Source organism: Dendrobium catenatum, unplaced genomic scaffold (assembly GCF_001605985.2).
Source record: "Dendrobium catenatum unplaced genomic scaffold, ASM160598v2 fragScaff_scaffold_974, whole genome shotgun sequence".
In the NCBI taxonomy this organism is placed as follows: domain Eukaryota; kingdom Viridiplantae; phylum Streptophyta; class Magnoliopsida; order Asparagales; family Orchidaceae; genus Dendrobium; species Dendrobium catenatum.
Window position 1 is genome coordinate 1538322 of NW_021319436.1, and position 24882 is coordinate 1563203.

The 24882-nt window shown below is 33.7% G+C and overlaps 1 protein-coding gene across 2 annotated transcripts; it reads right to left on the bottom strand.

The window, feature by feature from the left end:
* Window positions 1-23896, bottom strand: LOC110101871 (protein TPX2). Of its 2 annotated transcripts, none has more exons than XM_028697573.1 (17): window positions 22967-23896; window positions 11706-11852; window positions 7438-7603; window positions 7054-7162; window positions 5546-5596; window positions 5151-5245; window positions 4974-5052; window positions 4810-4872; window positions 4622-4684; window positions 4335-4435; window positions 2810-2879; window positions 2544-2609; window positions 2395-2469; window positions 2139-2216; window positions 1987-2031; window positions 1770-1873; window positions 1-424 (listed from the first exon to the last, which is right to left on the bottom strand). In XM_028697573.1, exons 1-17 carry the CDS (start codon window positions 23133-23135, stop codon window positions 406-408), a joined length of 1500 nt encoding a protein of 499 aa, XP_028553406.1. In that variant the 5' UTR covers window positions 23136-23896; the 3' UTR covers window positions 1-405. The 2 variants fall into 2 exon arrangements, with proteins under 2 accessions (XP_028553406.1, XP_020685608.2); XM_020829949.2 differs by having other exon boundaries at window positions 2139-2222.
* Window positions 23897-24882: the final 986 nt, after the last annotated feature.

Here is a 24882-nt window from a genome sequence, read left to right on the forward strand (position 1 = left end):
TTACAGAATATTTTATCATATAAATTGACCGTTACAGACTATAAATTTATGGGGATTGTAAAATTTTGTATGTTTCAGATTTCAGTACAAGACTTTGACCGAATTCCGACATGTCCAATATTTGAAATACTTTGCTTCTATGTGCACCAATTTTCAGTCACTCATATAAGTAACACACTGCAGGTTGCCAGCCCCACATTCTTCGGCTAATGAGTAATGAAATTTTCACTTAATGTGGAAATTGTGGCCAAAAGGACCAGGTCATTGCCTCGTGAAAACTTGGCTATCTTTCTATCCCCGTGGAAAAGAAAGGAGCAAAAGTTTATCCGAAGGAGTTGTTTAAACCTTTAAAGCATAGCCTCCACATTAGAAAAAAAAAAATAGATTTGTTCCCTGAAATTTCCATCAGCGGATTACATGCCTTCTGCAATTAAAAAAAAAAATTATCACACATTAAAAAAGTAGCATGATAGAAAAGCAATGGAATCAAGTTACCCACCCACGCATTTCTAATCACCGTATACCGTATATTATCGCAATCCTTATTACGCAGCACGCAACACTGAACTGCGCTTCGACCACGATAATTTCTAATATGCGGCTTGAAAGTTTGCAGTCAAAGCAAAGGGTAATAAGCCTCAAGGCCATCAATCTGTGACAGATTGCGTTCAAAAAGCATGGAAAGTGGATGGGTAACCCGAAAGTCACCATGGGTGGGTGTGGTTATCCAATCAGGACACCATGTAAGACTTTGATGATAACTATTATAAAATTAGTCGATACCAAAATGCAAAAGTGCAATGCGTTTTCTGGGTAAATTCTACGGCTAAATTACATTACTAGAAAATATGAAGCGCGCATTAAGGAACTTTGAGGATAGTTTAAGAGAAACATAATCATCAATCAAAACATGTCTAGCACGGTAGACCAATTCTATGTTAAGAAGCATTTTCATTAGCTGAAAGAAAAAAAAGTAACCGTTAACTGATTGATCTAATAATTATATAGTCTATTTCCAATGTGCGAGCTAGTAAAAAGGACGACGAGAATTTATCAAGCTACAATGTTAACTATAACAAGTAAAATAAGCATATTTCTTAAAAGAGAAACCATCTTTAAAGTTTCAAGAATGTCAAACCCCTTAATTTCATCTCAACTAAAACTGAAAGATCAGCTTACAAAAAACTCAAATAAAACCCACAAATATTGATGCCTATTTGTCTGCAGAAGTTTATTTATTATCATACACTTCCATCCTCTTCCCAATTATCACCCCGCTCTGCATATACCTATAACATCATCATCAAGCCTTTATCCCACTTTGTGGGGTCAGCTACATGAATCATTTTTCTTCATTGTCATGTTAAGAGTCAAATTCTCATTTAAATCTAATTAAAAAAAAATGTCATTTCTAATATTTTTTAGCCAAATTTTTTAAGTCTATCTCTATCTTTCTTAATATAGGCTAAATCTAATACATCTACTCTCTTAATCGAGTCATCAGAAGACTGATATTTTATATGATCAAACCGTCTAAGACGACTCTCTCTGATCTTATCTGCCATTGGAGCTACTCCAACCTTTTCAACAGTATACCTACATGCCTGGAGAATCATTATATTTTCAGGTTCCAGTCACATATAGAAAGGCAACTTCTGTTCTTCTTAACCAATCATTCAGTTAGTTGTTCATCAAACCACTTTTGGGAACTTAATAAAAAATGATAAAAAGGCAAAACTTGTGTGATTTGGCTTTCCTTCTAAATTTACCTCATATTGTTTGCTTCCAATCTGGGATAGCTACAATCTTCATTCTCAAAACCAAACAGCTTCGCTTCATTCTTCAATAAGTTTCCTTGATTTTCAGAGCTTGCCTACAAACATGTATGCGTAATTGTATAAAAAATTCTTAATTGTAGCCAAAATGGAAGATGAAGCTAACACTAACAGCTAGGAAAAAGTTTCTTTTAGAAGCAATGCAGCACACCTTATGTCCTTGTTGTGCAATGTACTTTACATTCCCCTTTAAAACCTGACATCAAATAGGTTAGTCATTTACGAAAATCTCTAGGAAAAGGTTACCTTGCATAGCAATGCACGTTAGCAAACATTATTTGCAAGAAAGAAAGATAAAAGAACCTTCCTAGATCCGTGAGAAGGCCATAAAGGCGATGTCAGACTCTCAGAACAGTGCGATCCATCAGAGTTTATAGAGAGCTTCAACTCCAACATAAAACGGAAGAAAACTAATATCAGGAAGCACAGAATAACAAATTTTAAGAGAATAAAAGTACAGTGTAAATTGATTTCAGGATCCTGCTAACAATGGTGCAAAAGTGGCTCAGATTAGAAACATTAACTGTTAATCAAGTAATAAACGAATGAAATTATTCACCTTGTTAAAAAGTTCCGTTGGCAGATCTTGCGGCAGATCTTGCTGGCTTCTTTTGTTTGTTGAAAGGTTAAATTCCTTAGTCGCAGCAAAAAAAGGATATGAGAGCAGTAATATAAATAGTTTTAAAATCATAGAGAAAACAGGCATACCATTGGTTTAGTTGCTTCTTGCTTGGCACAACGGAAGACACCAATATCCCCCTTACTGGATAAAATCTGCAAACGAGCATGTTCTGTATATCAATAGTGTAGACTTCAAGACTTAAAACATCCAATAATCACCACCGTGTTGTACATAATACGATATTAACTGACTTGCATATATTTAGAAAAAAACACTGATAAACATCTAAAAAGCATATTGGAAAGAATGGAGGTGAAGAAAAAGGAAATGAAAATATCATTCTTTGAGTTACCTTCTTATTAAGTGGTCTAGCTTTAAATTTGGGCCGAATGTTTTCATCATTATGAATCCTCTGATCAACGCTACGTTTGGAAAAATAGAATGCTATAAGAGAAACGCACTTCAAAGGAATATATCAACATTCAACAGTTCAGAAAAATAATATAAAAAAATTTGCCATTTTAGCAATCATGAAAAATAATACTACATGCTAGAAACGCAGAGCCAAAAGGTTAGAATAGGAACAGAGTAAAAAAGGACGGCCATCAAAATTATCAATTTTTGGAATGTTATTCTTATGCACCCCAAAAAAAATAGTGAATTAATTATTCTTAACACTGTCTCTCCTCCAATATGCAGAAATGTGTTGGGTCCCCACATGGGCCTGCTTTAGTTTACAGGAGGCAGGTCAAAACCCCTCCTATGTGATTGCCGCCCAAACCATGGGCCCAACATGGCTAATTAAGGGAGGCGGCTCGGTTAGGAGGGAAAGGAATTTCGAATTCAAGTGAATTAAGCTTTAAATAGGCAAGAGAGGTTAGGGTTAGGGTTTATGCTAGATTATTGTTTTTCTTAAAGTTCTCTTTGGTGATTTGGGCTCTAGACTCTTCGTCTAGAGATTGGGAGAGAACAATCCTCCTCTCAAATTGAGGATCAATTGTATATTTGCTTTTTGTTTGCTTTGTTTTGATTGCCCTAATACAATCTACTATCTTAGGTTGATTTCGTTGTCGTTCTTGTATTCCTTCTCGCTATTTTTTTACCAATTTATTGTTTGGGTAGCTTGCAAACAAGTATTTCCAATAGGATTACTTGCGAACTCAAGTATTTCCTATCAAAATGTTTTACCAAATTGCAAAACAATTAAATTGATCTCATTTATTTTGCGATTCCCATCGTTTCCATAAAATAGATCGCATGCTGCGGAAAAGTAACAGACTAATTAGTATGTTATACAAAGAACTTGAAGTCTTCCACATTAGTTTAATAAAGCATGCCAAACTAATTATCAATATATGATAAAATGTGAGTCATATGCCTGGAGTAATGAAAGACATAATAATCATTATTTTGCATGCCAAATTGTGCTTACCATAACACTCAAATAACCATCTTAATGAATTAATTAGCATAAAATTCATGCAGCTTTTTGGGACAATTCAAACTTGATACATGTATAACTAGAAGCCAGGAAGCAAGCTTGCAATAGTCCATCTGCAATCAAAACATTGTCCATAACCATTTCTAAAATGGAATCTGTATCGCCACAAATCACAGTATTGGGAGATTTATATGCCGATAAATATGCATATGATCATACTCATACATGAATAGCCAGAAGAACAAAAGCATATTGAGTGGTTACAAATGCCTGCAGAGCACACATTGGAAGTCAGATTCACATGATACTCTTTACGATTCAAACTAAAAGCTAATGCAAGGAAGATTATCAACATCGTGTGCTCCTACAAAATAAAGTACATATATTAGAATAAAAACTGTACGCACTTAACTGTTAAATTAAAGTTAAGACTTACGAGACAGATTTTGAAGCAATAGAAGGTTGGCGCTGGAAACATTTCAAGTGTGATTTAACACTTTGTTCACAATATCTACCTGCGATATGATTGTTTACAACCTGCACTGGGAAAATGGGAAAATTAGATCTACATAACAGTACTCAACTGAAAAAATTTAAGAAAAAACGAACTCATAAACGTTAGCCAAATACTCTTTACACCATAGCTAAGCAGATCTCATGAACTCAAGTTTAACCAAGGAAAAAAGAAACAACAAATAAACCAGCAGAATAATAAAAGAATACCAATGATGATGAAGTAGCTGCAGAGTGTTTAAAATCCCTCTCAGATGTCTTCAACTTAAAATTCTGAGAAGCAAAAATGTAACAAAAGAACTCAACAGCAGCAATAAAATGCAATATTCTCGAGCATTAATGCTGCAAATGAGAGGCAGGTCAATACAATTAAAACAAAAAAAGTTAAAAATACCTACTTGAATTTCTGGTAATGTTGGCGTGCTCTTCAGGCAGCTAGGCGTTGAGGGAGCCTCAGTAATCTGTATTATTATCATGAAGATTTTTTGTTCGTAAGTTTTTTTTTTTCGTGAGAAAACAACATGCTGTCTAGAGATATTGTTCCTTGAGATGAAAGAACTACCTTTCTATTAAGAGGGTGAGATTTAAAAGTTGTTGTAACTGGTGTCTTTTCTTCCTGTGATAGTTTATTAACATTTGACCTGAATCACCGGTAAAGCGGCTCAACAACTTTTTGAACAAAGTTTTTTATAGATTAGGTAAGCATTTAGCAGTATATCGACAAATGATAAACAAAGACCTCTGAGCTCTTATTCTCCGTGACCTCTGTGCTGTTTCTAGCACTGGTTCTCTAGGAATGGTGAGTCTGAGTTTGCAAGTAGAGGTTTTGTTATTCTGAAACGAAATATATAATGTAATGGATTATTGAATTTGAAGTTGTTCTAGAAGGTGGTGAAACGAGCGAGGAAATTCATCCCCCATAATAAAGTTGCAATTAAAAAAATTAAAAAGAAGAGCGTAGATATTTTTGGCTAACTGAAAAGAAAAGCTGACAATAAGATTCATTTAAAAAAAACAAGTCACCATATGGGTTAAATTAATGAACTACTATTTTGTTTCAAAACAGAAAAGAGTTTACGACTTTAGCAAAATGGACGAATAGAAGACTTCCAACAGTGCCCTACAAAAGCTTACATTTACTGGAATCTTGTGCATCAAATCAATTTGTTGCTTCTCGGTAACAACCTGCCATGCAAAAAAAGGAAAAACTAGGTATTCTTGCAATTACAAAAAACATGTGAAAGATTAATATAAGTATAGAACTATAAGACGGCACTAAAATATAATTAAGTAGACATTAAATATGAGGTAGCTCTTAATCTTGTCAAAATAAGAAAAACAAATACAGAAATTTCTCAAATTGAAGCCGCAGAGTCAGAATTAGCTCAATACATATGAAAAGTACTATCAAAGAATTCAAATAAAAACTTTAGAATAGTCTTTTACACGAATAAAGTCCTCGATCAGTAGACACTTGGGCAAGGGCAACATAAATAAATTCAGCAACTCATAATAATGTTAAGATGCGTGGAGCTCAATTTCCCTACGTTACTCTCATGCAATTTTAATTCAAAGTCAGTTTAAATTAATGAAAATCTTGGATAAGGTGTGGACCAAATCTAGTCTTGATTTTCAAATTTAATGGTTACAAAACTCAAGATCAGATTCACACTTTATCTAATTTCATACCTATCTCTTCATGATGTTCGATCCAAGGAGAAGAAATCAAAAGGTATAATGCAACTCTTATCAAGAGCAGCAAGGATATCTCCAACTTCATGACGAAGAGGTTGATGGTGAGCCGACAAGCTAATTGGTGCATTGCCTAAAGTAAAGCATTGACATCAATGCACCTCTCACAATTTCAAAGAAGGTGGTCGACAGAAATGAGATCACTATTGAGATGAACTGGGAGAGCATCAAGCTCTTTGTGGCTGCCATCTTGACCAACGAAGAAGAGTAACCAGAAGTCTGAGTCCTAGTGGTCAGCAATGCAGGCCATTAAGGAAAAAGACAATTAGAACAAGAGGTGGCCAGTGGCTTTTGAAAAGATAGAGGTAGATGGACGTGAGGGCTTACAAATGAAATAGTGAAGGAAAGCAAAAGAGCTCAAGTACCATCAAATTATATAAAAGAGACAAAGGACAAATGTTAGGCCGGTCCATTGGATATACTATAACAATAAATTTTAAATCATGTGTACAGTGGACAGATATAAGTCCACTACTAAGACATGATAAAGAAATGGCATTCATAAATGCTTACAACAATGTCCGGTATGACTCCAGAGTCTCTAAGAGTTCCATGGCAAGCTATTAAATGCTGGAGTTTAAGTCCATGTAGATGTCAAATGAAAAATTGATAGAACTAATCAAATGATATTGATTCATACCGACTAAGTTCATAAATCATGATTTCAGAGCATATTCAAATAACGTTTGATATGATCAACTAGCTAACTCAAATAGCTTTTAACATGATAAGCTATTAAAAAATTGTCTTCCAAACTTCGTGGAAGTTATCTGAAAACTATTGAATATTACCAAGCACAAAAAGAAGCACATGGTATACAGTCATGTTAAAATGCATCTAACTGATGAAGGAATAACGATAATTATACACTAAAAAAGTTGAGGCAGAACCTTCCGCAAAATTCCACCCTCTAGTTTTTGTCTCTTGGCAGCTTGAACACCATTTTCTGAAGGATCTTCAGAGTTCTTCACACATTCCTCAACAAGCGGCTTTTGCAATCTAAAATTGAAGATTAAAACAACAGAAGTAAGATATATATGCAATAATATAACCAATACATATAAACTAAAATAAGTATGAAATGAAAAACAATTGCATATAACTTAATGAGGTTGTAGTTGAAAACTCAAGTGATTCAATACTAACAGGAAAAGACAAAGTTGAACAAAAAACCAGAGTAAATCAGTTGCATGCGTTCATGAATGAAAGAACATCAATTTATAAGTAAAATGTAATTAAATAAAATTAAACTATATCTGAAGTATAGAATTAACCTATGTGCTGATTGATGAGCATATCTCACTTGGCGATGATTATTATGCTTGGCAAGATGACTAGCAGTAGGTTTCATCAAGGTTGAGACTCGTGCAGATGAACCAAAAACAAATCTCTTCTCATTTTGACAAGGATCATGAAGCACACAATTTTGAACTGTAAATACTAAAGAAGAAGAAGAAATATTAAGTGCAATAAGCAGAAAACAAAAAGTAGTCCGGTGCGCTAATTATGTTTCTAAATGCATTTATAATCTTCAAAATTAAAGAGATAATATGAATAGAGATGGGGGGAGAAAAAGCTAAATGTAGCTAGCTATGAATAACATAAATATTCTTGCACCCGATAAAAGAGAAATAATTAAAAAAGAGATAGGGATAGTAATTGCTACCACCAAATTTATCTTGCTACACAGATTTGGACACCAGCAAGTAACAATGCAATCAGTGAACAATCAATTAAACACCAAATGCATTTCAAAGCCATAGGAAAACAAAAAAAGTAGAAATATTATTTCATCAGCCATCATAATGTACCACCAAAAGATTAAGACTTCATTTGGGATGACTATCTTACTGCTTTATAAAACTGCTATAGAGAAAGTAACTTTTTAAAGATGTTATAGAAAACAACTTCTTAGTATAATTTGTTTTTTTAAAACAGCAAAAAAATTGTGGCCAAATAGAAATTGTAGTTGTAGTCTAAAAAACAAAGCAGTAAGAAAGCTATCCCAAATGAAGCCTAAGTAATACTAATGAAGAATGTTTTAAGATCAAAGATTTCTAATGCAAATCTACTATGGGATCCAAACTTATGATAACCAATAAAAACATAACACTTCTTTAATAGATTTTTTTTTTTTTTTGGAAAATTTTGGGCTCAGCCAATATATTGATGAAGAAAAAGTTACAAGTAAAACTCTGCCAAAAGAAGCTAGCTCAGTGAGAGCTCAAAGAAAGCATACAAACATCATGATAAAAAGCAAGCTATTGGTCACAAGAAATTATTTACCACTAAACAATAAATGCAAAGCTATATTGTCTTGTGAAGATTTGTCTGGCTCCAGCAACTTCTTAGTTGTGAAAGGGTATGAGTGCATCTAATCCAACGGAAATAAAAGCCTTATATTGCAAAATTTTCTATGGGTTCTATCGCATCTTCAATGCAAGCAAGTCTTCCACGATTGGTGGGATTCTGGGATTCTTGTTTTGCTCGTGCAGCTTTTGTGGACTACATACTAGCAAAAGGAAATAAGAAGGGAGCTTATCTCTATAAAAAAGAGGGGGTTTCACCTCTACAATACAATATATTTTTTAATAAAGTTATTCTCATGCCTTATTCCTTTTATTTTTGAGAGTCAACTCTTTGATGAAGTAAGAAACTTGAAAATTTTCAGGATAGGTTCTTATTTGCATGACATTATATTTTCATAATCTTATTATTGGCTTATGTGCACGATCAAATTTATTCAAGTAGATGCAATATGATCATCTAAGAATAAATAATTTTAAATTAGTTTAATGGTTTTCAAGATTCTAAATATAAACACATTGTTTCAAGTTAAATTAAATATTAAAATGCCATTTGCATCAAGTTTTCTTGGCAAGTAAAGAAGAATTGTTAAAATTAAAAGTTGCAACCAACAAAATTTCATAGCTTGGTTTTACGAATATATATTATTAAACCTAGGCCCTATGATGTCTTACATCATATTTGGCATCAAAGTTTATGAGTTATATCATAATATCAACTAGAAATAGACCATCTATAATAATTGGATCAGCTAATAAAATAATATCATGATGTAATTTAAATTAAATCTAATTATGAACATTCCACCATAACAATTCTAAGATTAAATAGTATATTCCTAAATTTAAAGAGTGGAATAAGATTTGGAATATTTCTTGAAGAGCAATAATATATTTTATCTCTAAAATATTGAATTTGCTAAAACAAAAATTATTAAACATGCTCAATATTTTTAACAATGTTTTGTATTTTAAACAAAATATATATGGACTAATAATATTTATCATTTTTTTTATTATGGACCACTTATATAATAAATTTAAGAACTAACCAAGTAATTATTATTTGTTTTAATATTTTACTAGGTTTAAAGTTATTGTATTATAATATTATTTTTATATAGATAAACATGTTATCATTACTTATTTCATTAAAGGCCTTAAGCAATAAATTTAAAATAATTTAAGCTAACTTTACAAAAGAAAATAAAAATTTATACAAAACTTTGTGGGTTCAAAAAATCCCCATCAAACTCCATCTTATTGGAGTGATTTCAGATCAATTTTTTAGAAGAAATATTAAATATTAGATAAGATATTACTTCGAATTTCAACCTTGTACAGGTTTTTATAATATGGTTCTATGTTATCTATACGTCAAGTCTATATGATTAATTAAACTTCTGGATCGCGTAAGAGAATTTTCGATTAAGGTATAACTATAGGCTCTATGAGCATTGCTTAAGTGGTAGCATTTTGAATTTGGAAAGAAAAGCTATATCGTTATTGGCTCAAAAAGGATGATGGGGAAATAATGACAAACTTGATTAAGATCCTATTATTCCATCATCTAATATTGTTATAAACCGTAGTTAATTTGGTCTACATAAAAAATTGACCTAACTTAACATAAAAAATTTTGTTAAGTAGCCATGAATTGCAACGTCCAAGGAAACCCCATTGAACTTAGGTGATAGCTAACAAAAGGAGATTACTCAAAAGTTGATCTTGGCTAACAACGAGCTTCATGCCCCATCGAGAGAGCATATTAGCTTACAACTCATAAAATTTGTAATTGGGAAACATTTGGGCCTTAATTATAACCATAATATAATTGTACCATTACAATCAGGCTAAAAATCCAAACAAGGGATATGTGCCACATCCTTATTGACATAAGAATTATAAGTGTGAGCATATGGATACACTTGATATAAAAATGAAATATTATTCGTTTTGGCAAAACTTAAATTTGACATATTTCTTCAATATTTTTAGAAGAGGCTTGCATTTCAAACTTGCGTAGATATATGTGATCTTTAATTCTAATTATTAATGACAACTATAGGGCCATATAATTTTGTTATATCTAGCATTTTCCCGTTTTCATCAAAAAATATTAAATAACTATTTTGGATTTATAATTGGTATCTAGTAGGGGTGTAAATAAGTCAAGCTAAGCTCAAGGTAATTTATTGAGTTATTTAATAGTTAGAATTCAGTTTAAGTTCGAGCTTGAGTAATAAATTGAGTTAGAATTCAGTTTTAATTCTATGTGCTCAAGGTAATTTATTATTAAAGAGAAAAAACAAAGATTTTAATTTAATTAATTGTTATAGTAAAATGACAAAACAAAAAGAAAAATTAGAGATGAAACAATAAAAATATAATTGATATAAGAAAATGTGCTATAACTTTTAAATAATTTTAAAAGTTTTATACTTATACTCTTAAATTTTAATATATTTTAAACATATTTTAAATTATTAATTTCTTAAATGAGACAACTCACGAGTTGAGTCGGGCTAACTCAAGCTTGTCTCTTTAGCTCATTGAGTTCAATTCACGAGTCCGAGCCCAAGATAGTTCACAAGTCAACTTGACTCAATTACAATCCTAATCATATAATAGATCCGAATTTCAAATTCCAAACCTTAAGACACCCTATATTAATTTGTCAACAGTTTAATCAATAAAGTAAATGTATTCTATCCTTTTCCTTAAGAAACTAGAAGATCTACAAAAAATTAATTAATGATTTAGTTCCATATAAGTAGGTTGTCTCATTAGTTGAAAGGGAGAGGCCCTTCTACAATAAAGCATATGATCTTCTATTACCTAGTTTAATGGCAATGACAAGCCAAGTCATCAGTCATAGATGAACAGGAAAGATATCATGTCTTGGCAAAAAGATGAATCAAAAAGTGTAGAAGAAATGCTTTTCACCATGATAATTTAATCTAGCACTTACTGCCTCACTTTTAACCTATTAAACAAGTGAAATTTATTTTAATCAGTAACTAAAATATTCATAGGAATCTCTTTGAAGGGAAGGCTAAAAAAAATTGCAATATGCAACAACTATGAAAACTTCCAATAGACATCAAAGTTAATAAAATATACATCAGAGATCTAGAGAGAGACTAAATAATATCAACCATCAATTAACAGCAATGTTAGCAAAAGTCAGCAAAAAATATTGATGATGCTGCTAGAGGGAGTGATTGTAAGTGTACCATTGGATATTTCATCTAAATCATAGAGATCTCGGCCACCTGCTCTATCCAGACGAAAACTAGGCATTTCTGTGTCTTTAGACTTGGGGAGGGTATTTACAGTTCCAGCAAAGATATTCTTTTCCAGGACCATTTTTGATATAAAAGCTGGAAAAAAAAGAAAGAAAAACTACATTTAGATATCAAATCAAGGTAGCTTCATATTTGTTATTACGGCATAGCTGCAGAGCAACTTAAAATAATCAAGCTGGGCACATTTAGGAAAATAATAAATATATATTTTTTAAAAAGTGTCCGTATGTGAAATACAGCATAATCCAAGTTGTCTATCACTAGCACTACTGCTTAGATTTAGCATTCTAAGCGACCGTAAATAAGGTTTAACAAGTTTTAAGCTACTCATATTGCGTGATTAAATATTTATTCCATGAGCAAATTATGATGTCGTTTGATTTGTAAGTCGCAAAGCAAAACTTTCTTTTTCTTAACATTGGAATCAAATTTATGAGAACCATTCTAGCTGGCTACCAGTTGCATGATCATAGAACTCAAATATTTAAAAAAAAAAGGGTGTACCAACTGAGTGAAGCTCCTATCAATATAAGGTTTATGGAGGCGCTGATATACATATAATCTTAACCTCTGCATTTCAGAAAGGTTGCATTCATGATCTGAACCCTGTGACCTACTTATTAGCATGGGAACAACTAACAATGGCTCCAGACCCGCCCTCCCAAGTTCTATTACACCTCATTAGTCATTATAATAGAGGGTCCTGAATTCTTAATTTCCATCAACACAAATGGTATTTCCTGTAATACTTGTAAATAAATTTAAAGTACTAGAAACAGCAAAATCAAATTGTGCAAGAAACCAGCAAATAGTAGTTAGAAATGGGGTATAGCAAAAGTTAAATGCTGGAATCACCATGAGGAATGAGACAAGGTAGGAAAGAAGAAAAAATTTCTAGAGATATTTTGAATATGTTATAGCCTTTTATTGTGGATTTGTGTCATAATATTAAGAGATTGACTACGAATTACAAGGAGACTGCAACTACTGAAGTGAAATGATCCTAAAGAAGTTCTTTGCACTTTCACCCCGCTTAAAAGAAGAGATGAGGGAGACTTATGGATAATTTTAGAAGAGGGAGAAGGGGAGAGCGGACTCAACCAAGAATAGAAGAGAAACTGATGTGAAACGTACATGCGATGGAGTTACTTTAAGAAATTAACGAGAGCAATTTAAACAAATAATCCCAAAGTAAAATTATCACTGAAACAGAAATGATAAGAGGTTCAGGGGAGAGAAGGGGAAGAGAGCAAAAAAGAGGAGTTTCAGCAGCCTAGGGGGAAAAAAGTAAAGGCTTGTTCTCATGCAAGTTAATTTCATTTTCATATTTGTGTATACAACCCTACAAGCATCCCCTATATATAAAAAGGATATGGAAACTAATGATTCCTAATAAAGTAATGTTTAATTCGATATTAATTACTTTCTCTCACACTCTCAAATGTCTACCAAGTCTCTCTATTCTCCATAGCTAGTTAAGCCTCTCTATTTCTCTTAGAAGCTCTCCTTTTCTCTATCTATCTGAGATATTAAAGAAGAGAAGAAACCATATGTAAAGCAAAAAAAGAGAAGAAAGAGAATGTACAAAGGCAAGAAGAATCATGAAAAGAAATAAGATAAATGGAGCCATCTAAAATAAAAGGAAGATTTGTCCATTGGTTGAAAAGCCTATTGCTATTCTACTTTCTACTTTAATTCTTGAGATAAAATCTAAACAACCTCATATCTACAGTCACCTCTTTTGGACGATCCTTGAAGAAGGATAGTGCAAATGACCACTTCATTATTCCAAAAATTCACAAAAGAAACTGATGTGATACCATGAAGATGACATAAGAATTGCTTGTATGAAAATTAAAAAATTGTGAACTTGGCGTAGTTAAACATAAATGAATGTGTTGTCAAGATAGATCTAGGAGGTAATTAGAGGGTCTTAATTGAGGGCAATTAATGAAAAGTGGAGAGAGAGAGAGAGAAAGAGAGATCATGGAGAGGGGCTGGCCATATGGAGAGCTAAGAGAGAGAAGGTTATGTTAAGTAAGTGGGCCCTCAAGAGAATAAACAAAGGTTAAACCAAATATGAAATTTGATTTCAGATTTGATCTACTTAGAAAGTTTCCTAAATGGTTTTAAAGCACTGGGAAACATTGGAATCCAATCACTTAATTGAATTATAAAAAAAGTAAACTTTCCTAATTGCTTAGGATGTAAATTAGGAAAGAAAATGGATGCACTTGAATTTGAATTTCAAATTATGGGAGCAGGTTGGCCGGCGGGTTGGCTTGGGGACGGTGGGAAGGTAGGGTGGAGGAGGGGAGGCCGGCGGCTAGGTTGTTGGCCGGTGGGTGGGGCGTCCAAGGAGGCCGGCGGTATAGGGTGGGGGCTCGGGTTTGGGAAGAAGAAAAGGGATTTGGGTGTGGAGGGAGGCCGGCGAATGATGGGTGAGGAGAGGAAGTTGAATTTAAGAAAAAAGAAGAGATCAGGGATGCGAACCTTGGAATCCTCTGATGGTTGACGGGTCGTGCTATCACCCTCCTCGGGTTTCTCCTCTCATGAACTCACTTAAAAATCAAGGCAAAGAACATAAAATTCATTCAATAATTCATCATCCATTACAATGCAAGAGGCCTCTTATAAATAGGCTAAAATGAAAGAAAACCAGAAAGACACAAATGCCCTCAGGGCTACAATAACGACTCAATACCCGCAGGGGTAAACTAGGAAAAATAGAAAATGCAAGAACAAAATAAAATACAAAATATATAAAAAATAAAGACTCTAGATCGTAGTCGTCGATCTACGACTCTGACGACGGTACACGTCGAAATCTTCGACTGATGTCCTCATCAGAAACTAACCCAAAAGAAACTAACCAAAATCTTAAGTTATTTGAATAATCAAGTGCAATATACATAACCTTGGTGTTGGAGCATACAATCGTTTACATTCAAGTTTGAAGGACGATTCACAAGAAAATCTCATCTCAATATAGGATAATGCACTTAATATTTGTTTTATTGATTCTAAGCACAGAATATTCTAAATAATTTATCTACTAAAATAAGCACTAATATATCATAAGAATGCTAAGATAAACATTCTAGAATGAAGAATGTTGGTAAGTTTTGAAGTAAATATTAATGCAAATGGAAAACAAAAAATTCACCATTGATGCTTTAGCATGGTGCTATAAATTTTTTTAATCTAATCTGATGTTAAACAATCAATGGAATTGCAAGATTTTAATAAGAACCTTGTTTTAGCAATGAAATTATAGGATTAATGTTTCACTAAGTTAAGACTTTCAGTTTTCGTGGTTATCGATTGCTTCAAGTATGTGGTTACACGTTAGATTAACAGGACGATCCGAAATAATAGCAAGGAAATAGTAAAACAAATATGCGATTAATGTAAATCTGTCACTTAACAAATAGAGCTTTCAACTTAGAGTTTCCCTCTTGATTGCTCGTTGGAAGTAGGGTTAGCGGAGGAGGAATGCCAGCAATCCGAGTGATGCCACTGAAAGACAGAGGATGCCAGCAGGTTTGATCAACGGGAAGTTGGTCGGAGTTGGAGAGACAAGTGGTCGTCCGGTGATCTTCCACTGTCATGTAGGTCGTTGTTCGTCGATGATGTCCGACAAATGGAAGAGAATACGCTCAACGTATTCCTCGACAGTGCCTTCGGATCCAAATCCGGGGTCTAAGAAGGGTGATTGAATGACATCAATTTGCCCTTGAGAATTGTACGCAAATCCGTGATCAACTTCCAGATCCGCCATCCATGAGCTTGAGAGTATCCATGTGGTGTTCTTTGGTGGAACAACCGGTTGGGAGAGATGGAGAGGGGCAGCGGAGTCAGGAGGGCCGGCGGGTAAGGAGTATGGGAGAGGAGAGGGGCGGGTAGAGTTAGGGGAAATTAGGTTATTAAATCCACTTTGAAATTAATTACCAAGGAAGGTAATCACATTAAGAGAATTAATTGAGGGTGGAGGGAAGGATTAGAATTCAAAGTATGAGTAGAAACTAACCACGAGTCCCGACTCCTACTGGCAGCTGGTGGGTGATAATTGACCCTATCCTAGGGATCACTTCTCTCAAGAACTCACAAAGAGATCTAATAGCAAAAATCTGAAATTTCATTCATCAAAATCATCATTCAAAAATAATACGACGACTAGGCCTTAATATATATACCTCCAAAAGCATATAATGTAAAAGACACATATGCCCTCAAGTTACAACATGAAAAAAATCCCTCATAGGAGTGCAAGTGAAAAACTCAAAAGTAAATAAAAGAAATACACTAAAACATCATAAATAGAGACCGAATCGTAGCCGCCAATGTACAATTCCTCCAATGGTAAGTACGTCGAAATCTCCTGTGGATGTCCCCATCATAATCCCCATGAAGATATTAATTGCAGTGCTTCATAGTCATTAGTATTCTTATCCCAAACTTTGTAACAACTTTACGAATCCTCCTTAACCACTTCTATTGATTAAGACAAAATTCATGATAATTCTAGACTAAAATGTCATTTTTAACACTCTAAAACATCATCTCTCTACCTCTATCAACGGTGATTCAGCACCATTGTTAGCCTATCTCTTTCACATTTGTTCCATCTCATATTCTAATGTACATTTGTTCCATCTCATATTCCAATGTCGCTTCATCTTGGTCATTCTTGTACATGCCAAACCACTCAAATTATTCCATGACACCATATTTCAAATAGCGTGTAACAAATGTATTATATATACCATCTAATATCATGCCTTTTTGCCTTAGTTTTACTAAACTTGATCTAACATTTTAATTTTGCTCCAATCAACTTGCTCATAGTAACTTATGATCACCTAAAATTTTTATGTTCATAATAATGGATGGTATTCTCATTAAGGCATATGAGACTTTGAGTTTAATCCCTAATCAAATATTTAAAAATTTTAGGTATTAACTCAAAAATCATGTACAAAACAAATAGTCAGGTAGGTATCAAGCTTCTTATGTGAAAGCTTAAAAATGGATTAAGCTTTTTCTTAGGAATTTATTCAATATCATTGCATGAATCACATCACGAGGTAAGTATTAACCTTCTTACATTAAAACTAAAAAATGGTTTAGGTGATTCTGCATAAATTAGATTTGCACAGGGGCTACAAATGGACTATGTATATCATCTAATTTCATTATTTTTGTGCTAGTTTTATCAAACTTTGATTTAATATTCTAAATTTGCTCCAATCAACTAACTCTTTGTGACTTTTTGTTACACTAAACTCTTAAGTCCATAATAATGGATGGTTTTCTATTTCATCTTTGAAATATTAGGTATTGACTCAATATTCATGTCTAAATCGCATAGTGAAATAATATCAAGCTTCTTATGTGAAAGTTTGGAAATGGGTTAGGTGATTTGTTAGGTATTTATTCAATATTAAAACATGAATAATATGATGAGGCAGGTATCAAACTTCGTGTGTATAAAAACGTGCAAATGGATTAGGTGACTTTACATAAGTTGGGTAGGTTTGCATTGGGTTGTGGAAATGCATGGAAGCTTAATTGGCATGAAAGCATGAGGCTAGCTTGAGTTTTTTGCATAAGAGTTAACAAAATTGATAGGAGAGAGAATAGAGGAGAAGATGTTGGAAAATAAGAGGCTATAGAAAGAGAAGGAATTCTAAAATAGAAGAGAAACATTTGTAAAACTCACTTTTATTTCACTCTTAAACTTCTTGATTCTACTTCATACATAAACATAAAGACACCACACCTATTTATACTAGTGACTTCCCTTTTAGGATTGTGCCAACATATTTCAATCCAATGGCTACTATTGACTCTATAGAATATTCTCATATCTTCGTTTACAAAAGTTATTAATTGCATATTCTAGAATTCTCTAAATAACTTTTAGAATATATTTCTAGAATCCTCTAAAACATTCATCATAAAGTGGGATTCTAGAATTTTCTAAGGATTTTTCTAGACTATGGGCTCAATTAAAATGCCCACTCAATTAAAGGCCCAATTAATCAAGTTTAATTTTCAACACTCCCTCTTAAACTTTATTAGTTATCCCGAGCAATCTTCTTATCCTAATAAAATCTTCATGCTTGAGAGGCTTGGTGAATATATCAGCTATTTGATCATGAGTCTTCACATACTCTATTTGTACATCATTTCTTGTGATGTTGTCTCTGATGAAGTGATGGCGTGTGTCGATATGTTTACTTCGATTATGATAAACAGGATTCTTAGCCAAGGCGATAGCTGACTTGTTATCGACACAAATCTTTGTTGGCTCTTCTTGCGGTAATTTTAACTCCTTCAATAAATTTCAAAGTCAAATTGCATGATAGACACATGAAGTTGCAGCAATATACTCAGCTTCACAAGTATAAAGGACAACGATTGGTTATTTGTTTGACATCCAAGTGAAAATAGTCTCTCATGTAGAACACGAACCCTGTAGTGCTTTTTCGCTCATCTAAGTCTCCGGCCCAATCGCTATCACTATATCCGACAAACTTGAAGTCATTTGATGATGAATAGAATAAGTCAAAGGAAATCGTCCATTTGATATATCGAAGAATCCTCTTGGCAGCCTTTAAGTGAATTGTTGTTGGTGCCTCAATATAACAATTAACTATTCCAACAGTATAAAGGATGTCCAGCCTAGTGCAAGACAAATAGCGCAAGCTACCGACCAAGCTCTTGAAAAATGTTGGATTAACCATTTCATTATTCTCCTTTTTTGAAAACTTGCCTCCAAATTCCATCGAAGTGCTTATGTGGTTGCAATCATTCATATTGAATTTCTTGAGTATTTTTTCCATAGCTTTCTTGAGAAATAAAGATGCCTTCATCCTTTTGCTTAACTTCAATACCCAGGCAGTATGCCATTTGTCCAATGTCCATCATCTCAAACTCTTTAGCCATCACTTTCTTGAATTCTTTAAACATATTTGGATTACTTCCAGTGAAGATCAAATCATCCACAAACAAACACACTATCAGAATATCCCCATTCCTTGACTTTGATGTAGAGGGCATGCTCGTAAGGACATTTGCTAAAGTTATTCTCAAGGAAATACTTGTCGATGCGGTTGTTTCATGCCCTAGGTGCTTGTTTTAACCCGTAGAGAACCTTCTTCAGCTGCAAAACCTTGTCTTCTTGCCCTTTAACTTTATAACCTGGTGTTTGTTGAATGTAGACTTCATCTTCAAGGACTCCATTTAGAAAGGAGGACTTTACATTCATTTGATGTATTTTCCACCTATTTTGAGCTGCCAAAGAAATGATTAGCCTTATAGTTTCAAGTTGAGCAACATGAGCAAATACCTCATCATAGTCGATGCCAGCTATTTGGCTATAACCTTTCGCCACTAATCTTGCTTTATATTTCTCAACTTCTCTTTTGGCATTCTTCTTTACTTTGTACACCCACTTTACACCAATTTTCTTATGTTCTATTAGAAGTGCAGCTAGCTCCCTTTTATCGTTCTTCTCGATTGTTTTGATTTCTTCGTCCATTGCCTCATTCTAATTCTTACTTTGTACGGCTTCTTGAAAATTCACGAGTTCACAATCGGCAAAGAGGCAAAAGAGAGTGAGATTGTCTTGATTCTAGTTACCACATAGATTTCATGTAAAGTTCTAAAATGTGGTACTTTTTGCATGTCCCTTCACTTGAAGATGATGGTCCTCTTGAGTACTTGCAGTTGGTGTAGTTTGTGGTGTTATGGGCTCATCTCTTTCTTGATCCATCCTTGGCTGCTCAACTTCTTTATCCTTAAAGAAGTTGTAGTGATCTTCATGTGGGTCCCAAACCCATTCTTTTTCTTCATTAAATATGACATAACAATTGATGATTGTCTTCATAGTATTTGGATTATATAACTTGTAGCCTTTTGAGCAGGAGTCATAACCAATGAAAATATACTTCTGACGCTTGTCATCTAACTTATTTTGTTGCTCATCAGGTACGTGCACATGGGCTATGCTTCCAAACACTCTTAGATGAGAGATACCGGGCTTCCTTCCACTCCATGCTTCCTGCAGTGTCATTCACCAAACACTTCTTGTTGAAGATCGATTGGATAAGTAAATCGCGCATAAAACATCTTTGGCCCAAAATTCCTTAGGTAGTCTCTTACTCTTGAGCATACTTCGAGCTATATCAAGGATAGTTCAATTCTTTCTTTCTGCTACACCATTTTATTGAGGAGATCTTGGGACGGTCAACGTATTCCGTTGGCTTCACAAAATTCTTAAAATTCTTTTGAAGTAAACTCCCCTCGCTCGGATTGCATGGCTTTGATCTCGAGGCCGTTTTCTTTCTCCACCAAAGCTATGAATTTTTTGAATACTTTAAATACCTCCAATTTTTTCTTTAAAAAATATACCCATGATTTTCTTGAAAACTCATCTATGTAGAATTACTCTTACCGAAAGAGCTTGGCTTGATTTGATCACATACATATGTATGTATGAGTTCAAGTGACTTTCTTGCTCTAAAATTTGACTCCTTTGGAAAGCACTTCCTGAATTGCTTCCCGAGCAAGTAGCCTTCACATATCTGATCTGGGTGGTTGATGCAGGGCAGACGTCTCACCATTTTTTTCTTTGATAATAGCTCCAGTCCTCCAAAATTAAGATGCTCAAATCGAAGATGCCAGAGCCAAGATGAGTCTTTGTTGCATGCTTTGAGACACTTGGCAATATTATTTTGAATATTGAGCAAGAACATTCTATTTCTTGACATTGGTATATTTACAATTAGGTTGCTCATATTGTCTCTTATAGAAAGATTTTTATCTTTCAAATAAATATCATAACCTTTCTCTAAGTGACCCAGACTTAAGATATTACTCTTCATATTTGGCACATAATAGATGTTGAAAATGAATTGGTGCTTTCCATTCTTCAATCGGATGCGAATATTATATTTTTCCTTCACAGCAACCTTGGACTCATCTCCAAAGGATACATTGCCGCTCACAGACTCGTCAGGTTCCATGAACATACTTTTTCTTCCGCACAGCGTTGCTTGCACCGGTGTCCAGATACCATGTGTTATCTCTTCCTTTTTCATTCTCCTTATATGCTAATAGCAAAGTGTCATCTTGTTGACTTCTCTCTTCCACATAATTAGCCTTCTCTTCAATTTTATTGTTATTGAGAGTTCTACATTCTGCAGCATAATGACCAAATTTTTACAATTATAGCACTTCACTTGAGATTTGTCATACCTTGATCTTGATTTTTCTCTTATACGCCCTCTTGTTGAACTTCCTCCTTGTCCAAAATTTATATTATTGTTCTTGTCATTATTAGAGCTCCAACCTCGTTTGCATCCATGACCACAGCCTTGTCCTTGACCACGACCTCTTCTTTGTTGGCTTCTACCATACTTGAGGCTCTCTTATTTAGCTGAATTAATTTTTGTTTACAGGAGTTGTTCCGTGATAACTTGCTTGTTCTTTTTCTTTTCTTCAAAGGCTTGTAAGAAACCCAGAAGTTGCTCGATTGTCATAGCATCTAAGTCTTTGGTTTCTTCAATAATGGCGACGATATGATCGAACTTTGAATCTAAAGATCGAAGAATTTTCTTTATAATCCTTACATATTCTAACTTCTCACCATTTCTTTTTAATTGATTAGAAACAGCTAATACTCTAGTAAAGTAGTCGGAGTCGACTTCAACTTCTTTCATATGTAAGGCTTTAAACTCACCTCTTATTGTTTGGAGACGCACCTTCTTGACTTGATCCGCTCCTTTTTAAGAGGTTTGAAGCTTCTCCCATGCCTCTTTGGCAGACTTCGCATCGAAACTCTTCTCAAAAGCATCAACATCTAATCCTTGAAAGATTAGATAGAGAGTCTTCTTGTCTCTCTTCCTTGAATTTCTTAGACTATCTTTTGAGCTTGGGATAAACTTGACTCATCTTATGGCTCCTTGTAGCCATTCTATACCATCTCCCATACATCTTGTGCTCCAAGAAGGGCCTTCATTTTGATGCTTCAATTGTCATAGTTGCTATTGTTGAGCGTCGGGACTTGGAAAGGGATCATACCATTGCTCGCCATCTCTTTAGGAAGAAACTTTGGCTCTGATACCACTTTGTTGGAAAATAAGAGGCTATAGAAAGAGGAGGAATTCTAAAAGAGAAGATGAACACTCGTAAAACTCATTTTTATTTCACTATTAAACTTCTTGATTCTACTTTATAAATAAACACAAAGACACCACCCCTATTTATACTAGTGACTTCCCCTTTAGGATTGTGCCAACACATTTCAATTCAATGGCTACTTTGACTCTCTAGAATATTCTCTTATCTTCTTTTACAAAAGTTATTAATTGCATATTCTAAAATTCTCTAAATAAATATTTTAGAATATATTTTTACAATCCTCTAAAACATTCATCATAAAGTGGGATTCTAGAATCTTCTAAAGACTTTTTAAGACTATCGGGTCAATTAAAAGGCTCACTCAATTAAAGGCCCAATTAATCAAGTTTAATTTTCAACATAAGAAGAAAGAAATAAAAGAAAATCTCAATAAGTTTGAAACATCATCTAATTGCACCGACAATACCTTTTAGAGGAATATATAAAGTGGAAAATTTTCAAGTATTTGTTTAATCCTCTTTTTTTGTTATTTCTTGAAAGTTATTTCTCTCTTATTATAAGACACCTATGTATTGTAGCTTCTTTATTAGTGGATTGGATCATCTCTCATTTCCTATAAAGGTAAACTTACTTAAGTTTTTGGTTGAAAATAGATTTAGACATCGGTGTATTTGGCCTAACTGTTGTTAAATGTTGCCAAAAGGTCTAAACACCGCCAGCAGCTAAAGCATATAAAAGCCCCAAAGAAAACTCATTCATCAAATATTTTGTTTTATTTTAAAAATAATAACAAAATATTTAAAGCCACACAGAAACAGAGATAATCATATTCTACATTTTCTGAAATCTCCCAAGGCTGAGATCGAAGTTAGACGACACAATCAAGCGGCAAATTACCCCAAAAATCAAAACCGAACCATGAAAGAAATCGAGAAATATTGATTAAAAAATTTCAAGAACTACAAAATTACAACCACTAAACGACATTAACGAGCTAAGAAAGAATGAAAAAGACTAAAAGAACTCGGGCTAAAGCGTACGAGAAGGGGGGTAACTCCCAGCAGTTTCGAACCAGAACTCTGCCTCCCAAGCCTCTGACGGGGTCTCTTCCCTGACAAAGTCAAAGTACCTCGATGCATCGAACTCGTAATCAAAATCAACTTCCAGGCTGAGGAAATTCACTTCCGCCTCCGCCATCTGCAGCTCCATCCTCTCCAGGCGTGAGAAAGATTCAGTGCATGCAACTACTATCAAATAACCAACGACAAACACAGTCGCCTAATCCTCCTACCAATCGAATGAAGTTCAAATGTGCCCTAAAGCTGCCGTTACCCTGCGAAGGAGACGAACAGGAACTACAGCTGCAGCCTGCACGAAGTACGAAAGCACCAGAAATTTGAATGCGGGGTCGGAACTCCGGAAACACAAATGGCATTTAAGCCCCCTCATTCTTGGCAAGATCCTGGGTATTTTCGTCATTATTTGTTGTACAGGGTCCTGTTTGGAATTACAAAAGGAAATGACATCGTATGAACTCTAGTCTACTCAAGAATTTAAATGGCACGTAAATGCCTCTTATCCTTGCCAGTCGGCCATTTTGTAATTACAGAATGTTTGTGTTTCCTTGTGTAATTTGGCCAGTGGTGTTCCGTTGGAGAATGAAGGGAAGGGCGTCGATTCGGGGAGGTAGGTGGAGGCGTTTGGGGCCGCGGAACGTCGCTGAATTCGAAATGTTCGGCGTTTGTACTTAAGATTTGCAAAATATTTTTTAAAATTTGATTTAACAAAATAATTTCTTAAATGATATGGATAATTTTGAATCGTTTATTTTATAAAGAGCACATTAAGTTCTATATTGATAAAAAGAGTATTTTTAATATAAATTTTAAAAAGTATCAAATTCTTCAAATGAAATAGATCATTAGAATGCGAGTCAAAATAAATAGTGCATTTTGAATATGTTATTTTAATTGGCGCATTCAACTCAAATAGGGAGAGAGAAACCACAGTAAAGAGGGTGGATGTGTTTTTTGTGGTTTTTTTTAATAATTCTTTAAAAAAATTAATTCAATTTAATAAAATAAAAATAAAATAGTTATAAATATATAATAAATATCAAAATTAAATTTATTTAAGTTTTTCTTTAGGGTTTAGATTAAATTGAATTATAAATTCAAAGAAGAAAATTTTTAAAAATCATAAATTTTGATATTTATTAGGTATATTTTCATGCATTTTATATTTATATTTAACTTTAAATTTGTATGATATTTATTATATATTTATAACTATTTTTTATATTTTAATATTTATTTGACTTTTTTCCTTAGAATTAAAAAGAAAAAACAAAAAAAAAATATTTTTCTCTCCCGTCTTCTTTCACTTGTTCGCGCTATTCAATCTCTTTTTACCATCGTCGTCTCTCTCCCACAGTCCCACTACCATCTCTCTCACCCTTTCTCTCTCTCTCTCACTCTCTTTTTTCTCTCCCTATTTAAGTTGAATGTGCCAATCAAAATAGCTCATTCAACTCATTTTTTTAAATTTGCATCAAACATACTCCCTTCGCTACTTATGAGGCTTAATCTGCTCTTTTATAAATAAAACCATTATGGATTGAGTACTGAAATCCATTTTAGATGAGAATCGAATTCAGAATTTGTATTGTTTTTCTCAAGATTTTAGCAGAATAAAGACTATAGAGAGTAAGAGATAACTGATATTTAACGCTTTGGATGAGTGCCTTGGATAGGCTTGTCAAATATGACGACTTTGTTTTGCTGCATCATGTATGTTAATGGTTGTTGATGGGTTCATATCTGCAGTGCGATGAGTTGTCAACTTAATAAAATAATTAAGTTGCTAAAACGTTGCAGAACTGCAAAGATAGAAAATAATAATAATAATAATAAAGATACCCTTGATCTTGTTCAACTTCAATAACTTACAAATTTTG